Source organism: Electrophorus electricus, chromosome 14 (assembly GCF_041902795.1).
Source record: "Electrophorus electricus isolate QZ-2024a chromosome 14, ASM4190279v1, whole genome shotgun sequence".
NCBI lineage: Eukaryota > Metazoa > Chordata > Actinopteri > Gymnotiformes > Gymnotidae > Electrophorus > Electrophorus electricus.
The window spans coordinates 6,407,646-6,420,481 of NC_137510.1; the positions used below are offsets into that span (position 1 = coordinate 6,407,646).

The 12,836-nt window shown below is 44.1% G+C and overlaps 1 protein-coding gene across 11 annotated transcripts in view; it reads right to left on the reverse strand.

The window, feature by feature from the left end:
• srcin1b (SRC kinase signaling inhibitor 1b) overlaps positions 1 to 12,836 on the reverse strand; it is a 52,738-nt gene that overhangs the window by 19,237 nt on the left and 20,665 nt on the right. For 8 of the 11 annotated variants that reach the window (XR_014116892.1, XR_014116890.1, XR_014116891.1 and 5 more), the window contains exons 3-10: positions 11,863 to 11,886; positions 5,033 to 5,231; positions 3,639 to 3,931; positions 2,378 to 3,144; positions 2,190 to 2,273; positions 1,832 to 1,872; positions 1,645 to 1,668; positions 639 to 799 (exon numbers count right to left, since the gene is read on the reverse strand). Coding sequence is in view for 6 of the 11 variants with exons in the window: in XM_081696194.1 (XP_081552320.1) it covers positions 639 to 799; positions 1,645 to 1,668; positions 1,832 to 1,872; positions 2,190 to 2,273; positions 2,378 to 3,144; positions 3,639 to 3,931; positions 5,033 to 5,231; positions 11,863 to 11,886 (1,593 nt within the window). In the remaining 5 variants the exon portion in view is untranslated. The remainder of the gene's footprint in view (positions 1 to 638; positions 800 to 1,644; positions 1,669 to 1,831; positions 1,873 to 2,189; positions 2,274 to 2,377; positions 3,145 to 3,638; positions 3,932 to 5,032; positions 5,232 to 11,862; positions 11,887 to 12,836) is intronic. The other 3 variants (XM_081696195.1, XM_081696192.1, XM_081696193.1) reach the window with 2 other exon arrangements.

Below are 12,836 nucleotides of genomic sequence, written 5' to 3' on the forward strand. Positions count from 1 at the left end.
TTTGTGTGTTTTGACCCTTTGTCCACATGTAAATGACATTTTAGGTCACTGAAAACAAACCTTTTGCAAAACTCCTTCCAGGGTGAAGATCTTCACTCCATTTACAGTGTTGTCGCGTAGACACATTTTTAACCTCAAGAGTGTGTGCCATTATCTCCTTTGTTTGATGTCACAGCAACATGATCTCCTTTGTTTACATGATGCGAATTTGTTAAATGGCAGACATTGTCAAAATAGTTCTGGTTTTAACAATGCTAACAGGAGGTGTTACATATTTACACATAAATGTAGAGTTACTCTATTCTAGTTTGATACTGAAGAACAACTCAATTTCATTATCAGCCCACACATGTGATTCTCCCCTTCCTTGATGTACATTGTTGTTAGCTTATCAGTAATCATTTTTAAGGTATCTGATTGGCTATCATGACACCATGACGCTACCTTGACACTGCTGAATGGTGTATTTTTTCATTTGCATTTTGCATGTGGATGGAGGTTTTGTTTAAAACTGTGCTTGTGTGGATGGGATAGTTTTTAAATTGGACTAAAAAAACCTGTGTATATGTGAACTAGGTCTCACAGACACACACCAAACGCACAAACACACACACACAGACTCACGCACGTACACATACCTGTAGTTTGCGTAACTGTGATAGCTGCCTGCGTAGGTCTGATGTGCTCTCCTGTAGCTCATTCAGGTGGAGCTGCATTTGGGAGCGGGACATCATGATTGGCTGAGATGCTGCCTTGGGTGGAGGTGGCATCAGGGCCAAAGGAGCAGAGGGAGTCATGGCTGCCAATCAGAGATGAGAATCAAGATCACATGGCCGTACAAGAAACTTCAGGGTTTTCCTTGTGTTCTCTAAATCTCATAGCTACAGCTACTACAACAGGTATTTCAGCAAGTGACACTCCAGCATTACTGGACTCTAATGTTAGGTGTTATGCACATGCGCTGCATTTATGTCTTTCTTATGAGGAGCCACTCATGGGAAATGTTGCATGTTTGATGCAGGCTGATTTCTCATGTGGTGCTACTTTCACCATGCCAGAGACTACTCCAGACTTCCTTGTACATGTAACTCCTCCCACAGGCCACACCCTCCAGAAGAAGAAACTTGGTGAAAATCCTGACTACAGTGGAGCATGCATATTAACCTGTCTGAAAACCTCCCAGGCACACATCAGGATTACTGAACAGTTAAAACACACATGACTTGCAGCAGAGCCATCGTTACTGTACTCCTTGGGAAGAGTGCAAATCATGCCACCTAGAAAATGATTTTACTGGTTTCATTCCAAAATGCCTAGGGGTTGCCGTGGATACAACAGACACATTCCAGGACTGTCAGGGAGTAGGAGTGGGGGATACAGGCACACACCACCCACCCACCAAGACACACACACACACACACACACACACAGAAACACACATAAACCAACACAGTGAACGAGGCTCTTCCAAATTCAGGGATGTGTCTTTCCTGAAAACCAGCATCCACACGGTTTTCGGGGAAAATCCCTGAAACCATTCTGCATGACTGACGCACACCGCCGTGAACGAACAGGAAGGGGCAACATCTCAACACCAGTACAGTGAGGAGACAGAGAGAGATGTGGAAATGTATACGGAAATACCTTTTCTTTTTATAAACCTGCCAGCTGAAACACAGAACAAGTCAAGGGTTAACTTGAAGAGCATGCGTGTCTGTGTGTGTGCACATATGCACGTGCGCACAAGTGTCCTCTGAGGCTGTGAACGCAACATGTCAGCACACAGTCTCACACACACACACACACACACACACACACACACAGTACTCACAGTCAGGGCCTGAGCAGTCACTTGCTGTTTCGGCCTTCTCACTGTGGAGGAGAGACAGGAGACTCACATACTGACAGCAGGCCTGTACATACTGGGCACTTATCTTAGAGGAACACACAGCTCCCCTCTGTCCTATCCGCTCTAGTTCACAGCTACACTTTCCTCCTCAGAACTCTGCCCTGTATTTTCCAATATGCTATTAATATTCAACCGCTCTCATCACTCTTGTAGGGATCTTTGCTCAAGAGACACAAAAACCTCACAAATAGTGACATATTCAATATTAATATGTACAGTGACAAGGTGTCAGCGAGATAAAAAAAAGAAAAAGAAAGAAAAAAAAAAAAGCAGGTCTTACGGACTGTCCGGAGGCCTGGTGAGAACGCTCTGGACCAGACCAGTCAGACTGGCTATCTGCTTCTCCATGGCCTCCATTCTCTCCCTGTGACCCAGAGAATACCATTACACACACACACACACACACACACACACACACACACAAAATCACTTTCAGCAAGTACAGTTCAAAGAGAATTTAACCCTTACCTGGTCTCTATTTCGTTTCCAGGTAACGGAGTACTGTATCCCGGCAACGTCACTGCCTCCCCTCCTGGTCCCCCGACTACACACATTTGATCCAGCTGTGGTCCTCCAGGCCGCGTTTTGGGGCTCTCTACGAACATTGTCCCGTCCTTCCTGTAGCCCTGCCTTCCTGGGGAACCTCGGGCCGGCTGCCCCCTATACGGGTCTCTCCCATCAGATAGCTTCTGCGGAGAAGCTGGTGGTAGGGTGCGGAACCCCATGGTGGCGTAGGGATCTGCATACAGAGGTCCTCCAGGCCTGTAGAGGGCACCCTCCAGTTCACACTGCAGTGCAGCGGCTGAGTAGGGTCCCAGTGAGCGTAGCGAGGGGCGGCGGTAGGCCAGAGCCTGGGCAGACAACCCGCCCAGACGTGGATCATGTATAAGTGCATAAGGGTCAGCGTATATTGCCTCGTTCTTCAGCAGCACCACACTCTTAGATGGCGGTGCCATCTCCTCATCTGGCTTCACGTCGCGTCGCTCCAATATGGCGCTGGGGGAGGGGCAAAAGGCCGGGTGGGCGTGGCCAGGCGGCTGAGGTGCGTGAGGCTGGTGCTGGTAGGGGTGTGGCTGAGGGGACGGGGGAGGGCCTGCATATGAGGAAGGACGTCCTCCAGTGTAGGAGACACGGGAATGCGAGCGTGACGGAGAACCCGAAGGAGAGGAGGACGCAGGAAGGGTGTTCATACGGCGGGTGGGAGAAGACTCACGTGAGGTGTACACCAGCTCCCGCTGGTGGTGGAGGGTTCAGAAGAGCACAATATAGATCCCACAGAGTGGAGGGGAGGGGATGAAAGGACAAGACAAGCACATGACATTTTAAACTTTCAGTAATAACTGACAGAAATTACCAATCGTAGTGTCTCAGCAGTGTCACAGCAGTGTCACCCAGCAGGGAATGTGTCCCAAAAATCCCCCTCACCCAAAACACACACACACAAAAACACACTGACATGCACAACACAGATGCACACACAAGTGGAGGCAGAATTCTTATTCTTTCATTTGTTCTTTCTCAATCTATGTTTATGTAATCATTTGGCGTGTGTGTGGGGGCGCATTCCCTGTCAGGAGAGAGTTTGGCAAAGGTCCACTTTTTCAAGCTCTGGACATAATCACTCATTCATTAGCATGTCTAATTAAAACTACCATACACTCAGTTCTATTTTTCCAAAGTGCACACCAGTGTACACCCACACATACAGACCCACACATGTGCCACTAACCCTCAGGTCTCCGTTGGCGAGGTGTGTGTGGTGCGGCCCAGCGTATTGCGCCTCTCGGCAATAGATCTTGAGGACGCAGCGGTCATGGATGTCACGCGGGTCCTCCAGCTCATAGAAGACATTACGTGCCTCATCCTTGATGAGGACGGCGATGGAAGGCGAGCGGAGTGACCCCACGTTCAGCTTCTGTGGGAAGACATGCGCGATGAGCGCATGGAGCGTCTCCATGGTGGTGATCTCGTGCGCCACATGCACACGGCGTGTCTCATCACCGAGCTGCAGAAACAGCACGCCTGCACGGAGAGAAAGAGACAGAGACAGAAAGAGAGAGAGAGAGCAAGGTGGTGGTGGGGAGGTGTAATGGATAATAATGGGTCAGAAGGGATGAAAGGAAGGGTAGAATTAGTTTGAAAACAGTGAAAAATACAAAGGTCTCCCATTAGATTAATGATTTAGTGTGCATGTGTGTGTGTGTGCTTGTGCATGGTGTGTGGCTGGGTTAGTGGGCAAACAGGAGGGTCTGTTGGGGATGATTTTTGTGTGTGGGCGCATGTATGTGCGCATGTGTGCGCCTGTGTGTGATTTTTGTGTGTGCGTGCATGTGTCTGGGTACATATTTTTGTGTGTGCGTGTGTGTGCGCATGTGTGTGATTTTTGTGTGTGCGTGCATGTGTCTGGGTACATATTTTTGTGTGTGCGCATGTGTGTGATTTTTGTGTGTGCGTGCATGTGTCTGGGTACATATTTTTGTGTGTACGCATGTGTGTGATTTTTGTGTGTGCGTGCATGTGTCTGGGTACATATTTTTGTGTGTGCGCATGTGTGTGATTTTTGTGTGTGCGTGCATGTGTCTGGGTACATATTTTTGTGTGTGCATGTGTGTGATTTTTGTGTGTGCGTGCATGTGTCTGGGTACATATTTTTGTGTGCGCGCATGTGTGTGATTTTTGTGTGTGCGTGCGTGTGTCTAGGTACATATTTTTGTGTGTGCGCGTGTGTGTGATTTTTGTGTGTGCGTGCATGTGTCTGGGTACATATTTTTGTGTGTGCGCATGTGTGTGATTTTTGTGTGTGCGTGCGTGTGTCTGGGTACATATTTTTGTGTGTGCGCATGTGTGTGATTTTTGTGTGTGCGTGCGTGTGTCTGGGTACATATTTTTGTGTGTGCGCATGTGTGTGATTTTTGTGTGTGCGTGCATGTGTCTGGGTACATATTTTTGTGTGTACGCATGTGTGTGATTTTTGTGTGTGCGTGCATGTGTCTGGGTACATATTTTTGTGTGTGCGCATGTGTGTGATTTTTGTGTGTGCGTGCGTGTGTCTGGGTACATACTTTTGTGTGTGCGCGTGTGTGGGGCAGGTGTATATGGGTGCAGGGAGTGGGGGAAGGATACCAGGTGCTCGGAGTTTGCTCTGGCTGGGCGAGCGAGCGAGTGGAAGGCTCTGTCGGAGGCGGTTCGTGCGGCTGAAGGCCAGAGGGAGCTCGGCATCACCCATGCTCTCCAAGTTCTCCGCAGAGGCATAGAAGGGTCGTCCTCCTGTCTGATCGCCCAGAGACTGCTGTCCTGCACTGCTAGTCCGTGGAGTCCTCGCCTGCAGACCGAGAGGGACAAAAACAAGAAAGGAGTTAGAGGGAAAGAGGGAGAAAGTGAGAGGAAAAGGGATTTTCTTTTTTTTTTACTTTGGCAATAATCTAATGCAACACTGTGTAACGTCCCAGTGATGCAGGTCAAGCTGAATCACATCCACCTTGGCATCAAAGGGGAAATGCACCAGAGAGCAACGAGAAAGTTTTGCACCTTTTTAGCTGCTTCTCCCTCTCAACAGAAGCGCCTCAGAGGAAGTGACAGAGCATGAGTGCCTGATTATCTGCTCTGTAGGAACAGATGTGCAGGAGCCTCCCTTATGCCTGATGCCAAGGTGCAGGAGGGCCATCTGGGGTATGGGATAACTGATATGTGTGCATGTATGTGTGTGTGGGGGGGGGTTGGGGGGGTGCACACGCATGTGTGTGTGTGTGTGTGTGTGTGTGTGTGTGTGTGTGTGTGTGTGTGTGTGTCTGTTAGAGTTCCCTTTTGTCTGCTGTGAAGTGAAGGAGAGCTAATGAAGCTCAAAATATGTAGAATCTCTCTCTGTCTAAATGTTATAGATGTTATAAGTTACATTACTGCCATAGCTATGTAAGAAACATTAGGACACCATAAAAAATTTAAATAAAATAGTCAAAGCGTTATATACGAAATTCTCTGTCACACACACCCAGACATGCAAACACAAAGCTCTGAATCCTGATTCACTATCGCTGCAAGATTTCAACACAAATGTTCAGACTCGCACACACACACACACACACACACACACACACAAATACCCATACTTATTCACACTCACACATGCAAATTTACAAGAGAGACATTGCTTCACAAAAAGATGCACCGAAAATCAGAATCATGGTAACAAGCAAGACTGAGATCAAAGAAGAGACAGAATATAACTGTTCATACCAACATCAGGATCTTCGATGATCTTTAAAAGTTGTTTTTGTATCAAAGTTGTGGTGTGTTTTCCAGTGTTAAGTGTTAAAAAAGTTAAAATTGTGCCAAAAAAACCCCGGTGTCATATCTCAACAACAGCAGACTGTCTATGCTCCTATGATTGGTCATATTGATCTGAATGACCAGCATGCTGACCAACCAGCAGTCAGAGGAAGTGATTGACAGGACAGATGTTAGCAGCTGTGTGAGAGCTTCCCGAGAGCCATTATACTCTGCCACATTTCATGGACATTAACATGAGCAGTGCTGGTATACTGTTCCACTGACACAAAATCAGAAGGATCCCCCCCCCCCCCCCCCCCCCCCAAACACACACACAAATATGAAAAGAGGTTAAAGAAGGATAATGATGTCAAAGTGACTGTGTAACTGACAAATTAACTTTGTTTCAGTGCTTAACACCTTGATTATGGCGACAATAGTGCCTGACAACAGTGCCTGATAATTCAGACATTGTGTGTGTGCACATGTATATGTGTTTGTGCATATGTGTACCAACACGAGAAAGTACTGCTGTATATAAAGGTATTGTTTAAGTTCTTTTTACAGGACTACCACACACCCTGTAATTTCTGTGACATTCACAATTAGCTGTAATTATTCAAAATGTTGAGATGGGTATGCCTATCTCAAAAACACCATCATACTTCCTTCTGACACATTAGTCCAATCTTGTCCTTCTGGTATATACTCCCAGGAATGCATTCTAGAAACATCTCAAGGTAGTAATGCTGGTTGCAGATCAGTCTACTGCTGTCTTCCAGTATCAGTTTAAACTGAAGCGGTACACTGCTCTATGAAAAGCCTCTTATGACAAAATAAACAGCCCAAAGTTTTGCTATCCAATATTTCTTTGCATTAAATAAGTTAAATTAATTAAGTAAAATTAAACCCCATTCCTGCCATTAAAAAAAATATATTATAGCACGAGTTAGCTCTGTGTGGCATATTCCTCAAACATTTATAAATATTGCATCAAGATCTGTCATTACTAATGAGAATTTGTTAATGTAGACACTACTGCTGTTAACAAATTTGTGCTTAGAAAATGATCAGATTAGTGCAGCTAAAAGTTAGTTTTAGCATACACGATAGTACAGCTGACAGGCAGCACTATTTACCAATCAGGTTAAGTCCCTCCTCCTTCATGCTTTATATTGGTGGACCTGAAGATAGTTGGCATACCTATCTCAATCTTTTGTACTGTGGATAATTTGCTGGGCTGCTGACTTCTTGAACTACATATATGAACTACATATATGAACCAATGACATCATAAACTTAACTGTTTATCTTCATTTTACTTAATTAAATTTAACTTAATTTAACTTATTTAATGCAAAGAAATATTGGATAGCAAAAATACCTGACCATTTTCAAAGCAGCAAATCGTTATGAGCCGAAATCTAAGTGTCTCACTATCAAGAAGCTAAATTTTGTAGCGGGCGTGGCTTTGTGTTCATGGGTGTGGAATGGTGTTCATGGGTGGGAATGAAAGGCAGAGCCACAGCGTAAAAAAAGTTGTTCCAGTGTTGTTAAGTTCATCTACTTAACCACTAGAGGTGGTGTTTCTTGTATCTTGACTAATGCACCTTTATTCCTGACATTTACCTGTACCATCAGCAGGTAATGCTACTGTGACATCATCTGAAGAACATCAAAACATTTTTGAAACACTGTAGTAATGTTTCCATAACATCCGTTTCCATAACATCAGTGCCGTGTAGCTGTAGACCTGTTTAAGAGCACTGTAAGCGTGAGGCAGCACAAACATGGCTATACCATTGCAAACCACAGCCTATAGCCATCCAGGTCCTCGATATCCAATTAAAGCACAGAGCAGAACTACACAGGCACAGCTAAAACCTTTAACACCTTTGCACTCAGCCTCAGAACCAGAAGTTGCAAAAGAACATCGGCTCAGAGCAGGTGGGTGAATTATAGATCAGATTCCCCCTTTCTCTGCTGATCTTCATGCATATTTACCAAAAACAACAACAGTAGAATATTATCAGATACACACACACACACACACACACACACACACACACACACACAAACAAACAGCTGAGCTGAACGAAAGAACACTGATGTCACAACTGAAGCTGTGAGTTGTATGCAGAGAGCTGCAAGACAGACTAGCAAAAGGTTCAGCGGGTCTGTCTCTCTTTCTCTCTCTCTGGTGTTTCCGAATGGTGAAGAAACAGGACAAAAGGCTTCAATTACTGCCTGAAACCAGCCCCAAAGCTGGGACTCGGAAACTAGACTAAGTAATTATGTGTGTGTGTGCCTCTGTTCATTTCAAGGTTGTATTAGGGCACTCCAATATATCATTTGTTATTCATTATCACTGTATTGGTTTTTCTGGTATTGATATTGCAGAAAGTTGCAATAGCAAATAAGTCCTCGCACAAAGCATACGGGCAGTGAGTATTTTTAAAAATTGCCATAACTATCACTAAAACCTAAAATATTGCAGTGTGACTTTTTCCCCATAATTTGCAAGTGAGCAAAAACATGACAGAAAGAAAGTCCGGTGTGGTGTTTGCTGTGTGGATATGGCTGTGTGCAAGTGTACAAACAGGGGACAGATCCTCAGTTCATCCAAGACCGACATCAGCCAGAGAGAGAGGCTAACAAAATACAGAGGTGACAGAAATCCAGCTGAGGACAGGATAAGACAGCACAAAAGAAAGAGAGAGTAGGAGGAGGAGAGAGGGAGAGAGGAAGAGGTAGAGAGAGAGAAATTCTGTTCATCCTGTAATGTTGTCCAACACTATTCTGCTGTGTATTGTATTTATTGGTTTACCTTCTTTATAGTTTGCATTGTCCGTTTTATGTAAGCACCAACATATGTGGCGTCTATAAAAGGTCTGAAACCTTCTATAGAGGACTCACAAAGCATAAACCGAGAAAGCATCTTAATAACAATGCATAACATTGACCATTGCTGCTTATGCAGAACAATATTTTGCTGACGCTTTAAAAAGACATTTAAATACTACCATTAAAGACAAATATTGCCATTATAGAAATATAACCAATTATCATAGCACAGTGAGGATAAATGCAGATGAAGACGTGTTTTCCATCACTGATAAAATACTTAGTTCAGGTATATATAGTCAACCAACATTGCAGCATGACTGCTCTACTCTGCTCACTTATTAGTTGCCTGACTTTGATGTTGCCTTGGCAACAGGCCACTCAGGCCTGATCATTGGAGGGGAAATGGCAGCTCATGACTAGAGATTTCAAATAACATGAACCTTCATCCCAAGTTTGCAACAGAAGGAGCACTTGGTTAAAGGTCTGTCCACAGACAGATCAGAAGAAGACCTGAGATGATGCACTCTCTTTACTACATTTAAGGTGTTTATAACAACCACAGTGGCGACGTCATGTCAACAGCCTCGAATTGTGCTGAGTGTGTCATGGCTTGGAACTGGTTGGCTTCCTGCTCAAGCAGCCACAAAAAATGTTCCTCAGCGAATGGTCAAGGAACCGCTGGAGGAACTTTTAGAAGTGAACGTATGACTGCCTCCCAGTGTGCAGAAACGTGGAGCAGAGTCATCCAAGACGACAGCAATTCATAACATCCTGCCATACGTACACTTGGATTTCTGCAGAAGGCATGTTGTACCCTGCTCCAGACACCCCCCTTTACAGCAAAGCACCTGCCCATACCTGCTGTAGCCTGCGTGTCCTCTGTCTCATCTCCTAATTCAGAAGCAAGCTGAGGCAGAGCTCCAGGTAAGGGACACCCTTCACTCTGGGAAGGCATCTCAAAAGGTAGGAAAGAGACAGGGAGGGGGTGAGTTCCTAGACTGTGGGACAAGATCTTCACATTCTATTTCCTTCTAGAAGCTGCTGCAACAGCAGAAACATGGGTCTTCTTGAACACGGAGCCCATGGGAGGATGTCTGGCCACAAAAGAGGGGACTACAGATGGTACAGCTCTGAGGGACGCTATAGCACCACACAAGAACAGACTTCAGACTTCCCAGGACCCCTACAGTTTAACCAGGTCTAGGTCCTAGGAAACCTTGGACCAAGCCTACCTTCATCAACACCCCCTCACCTATACAGACAGGGCGAGGGTGACAAACCTCTTTCAGTTTAACTGGGCCACTGGGCTACACAAAACCTGACCAACAAGCCAGCAGCCAGGCAGGCAGGCAGGAGGCTGTGCCCAGGTAGATAGCTCACAGACAAGGGGCTCCAGTGCACGCATGCTTAATCAAAGCAATTCAAAAGTCATGATTAACAAATGAACAATTGTTGGTATGTTGTGTTCCACAATGCAAGTATATATATCTGAACCATAATCTCTAGAATATGTTGCAAAACCAATGGAAATATTTCTTCATAATCCTTCAATGTGGCACAAAATGTAGAACGCTAGAGTCACCATGAATATGTATAAACCACAATGAATCTGCATTTACAATATATTATACTACTTAATTAATATTTAGATTATATTTCTGATACAACATTTCTGCAGAAGCCCAGAACTTTGTTAAAACTTTGTCTTTAAACAGTGGATTTGTTCTAAGATTCCAACAAAGTAACCTAGTAATTACTTAAAATGAATGAACAGTGGTGTGCTGAAGAAGATGTGGTGTGTGTGAGTGTGTGAGTGTGTGTATGTGTGTGAATGTGGATGCGTGTGTGCATATATATATGTGTGTGTGTGTGGGTGTGTTTCTGGCTCTGTGACAAGTTTCCTCATTAGACACACTCTGCATATTCAAAAATTAGAACCAGACCAGAATCTCTCCGTCTCTCACTAACAATTCTTCATGTGGTAAATGTGTTAAGCTTGCTGTAGTGTAGCACATTTTAGCTAAGAATAAGTGCACAAGACAACATGACAGCATGCCCTGAGACAGCACACACCAAGAGAGCATGCACCAAGACACTGTGTACTGAGACAGCGTGCACCACAACAGCATGCACTGTGCACTGAGACACCATGCACCGAGTCAGCCTGCATCAAGACACTGTGTACCATCACACCATGAAATGATACCATGCACAGAGATATTGTGCACCAAGTCAGCATGCATCAAGACACTCTGCACCAAGACAGCATGCATTGCATGCAGGCAATACAAGCTGACTCCAGAGGTGGGATGTAGCAAGTTACATTTATTCAGTTATATGTACCAAAGGGATCGTTTACTTCAATTTGATTGGCCAAATTTGTATTGTCATATCTTTTCATTTAGATAATTTGCTAAAAATGCTATTACACATAATACTTTTGTATTTACTAATAAATATTTATTTTTATGTTAAAGAGTTCACTTAGTCACTTAAGTCCAAGGTAATATAGTCCAAGATGGTATATGAAAAGAGAAAAAGCATCTAACACATTTCAGTTCAGATATTAACATATACTCAAAGCAAAAAAGTTACACTGGAATTCTAAAGAATTTAAAGGGCAAAGTACTTCAGAAGCCTTATTTTAATCCTTAGGTGAAGGATCTGATGGATCCTTTAATTTCTGCCTTTTAACATAATCTATTGTCTATTTCACTCTACTTAGTTTGGTCATGAGACATTCACACAGAGAATGACACACACACGCACATGCACACACACACGCACACAAGCACATGCACACACACACACAAAGGGTATTACATAGTTGCAGTACTGACCTTAAAACTCCAATAATGTGGTTGCTAAGGGAGAGAAAGGGAACAGAGAGTAATGAGTTTACGCCTCCATTTAAGCAGATACGAGCCTTCACCCAGACAACAGAGACAGTAGAAGAGAGAAAGAATGAGTGGAGAGAAGAAACGAGACAGAAGATTGAATGGAGAAATGTTCAGACAGGCAGAGAGACACATTTAGACAGAGAAACAAATAGGTCTCGGCAGCTTGCTAAAGCATGCAGTAGTTAGCGCTCATTCTTGCTTTGTTAGATACTCATTGTTACGATTCATATAGGTGAAGACACAGATAAATACACACACACACCACGTTTCTGCTTCTCTCCCAGTCTATTATCTTATACTATGACCAAATTGGAGACCAAACATGCAAACACACTATTTGCTGGATCTTACATGCGCGCGCGCGCACACACACACACACACACACACACACACACACACACACACACACACACACACACACACACACAGATGGCTGCGGTGGTTATCCACTGGCCCCTGGCATGGGCCTAATTGCACTGATGTTGTAACTACCTTCCTGCTAGAAATGTATATACACACAACCGAATGCCAAGTGTACTCACAGGGATGTTGAGGCATTGTGTGTTTGTGTGTGTGTTTCTATCTGCCTGTCTGCGCAGTCTAATGATAACCGGGCAAGTGTGACACATTCAGAAGGCAGATCCATTTCCTTCTCTTTATTTTATCAATGATAATTTTTATCCTTTTAATCATTCAATCACGCACTGATTCATGTGTCCAGTTAGATTCAAAAGTGCACTGAATCATATGTCTAATGAATGTCCGCATTACAGCAAATCAGAGGTAATCTCTGAACCACCACTGAAAGACACTAAGTAAATTTAACAAATAAAATGTGAGGAAAGAAAAGGCCAGTCATATGTTACTTCCAATGGTGAAAACGTTACTTAGAGTTCCTTAAAAATGAACTGAGT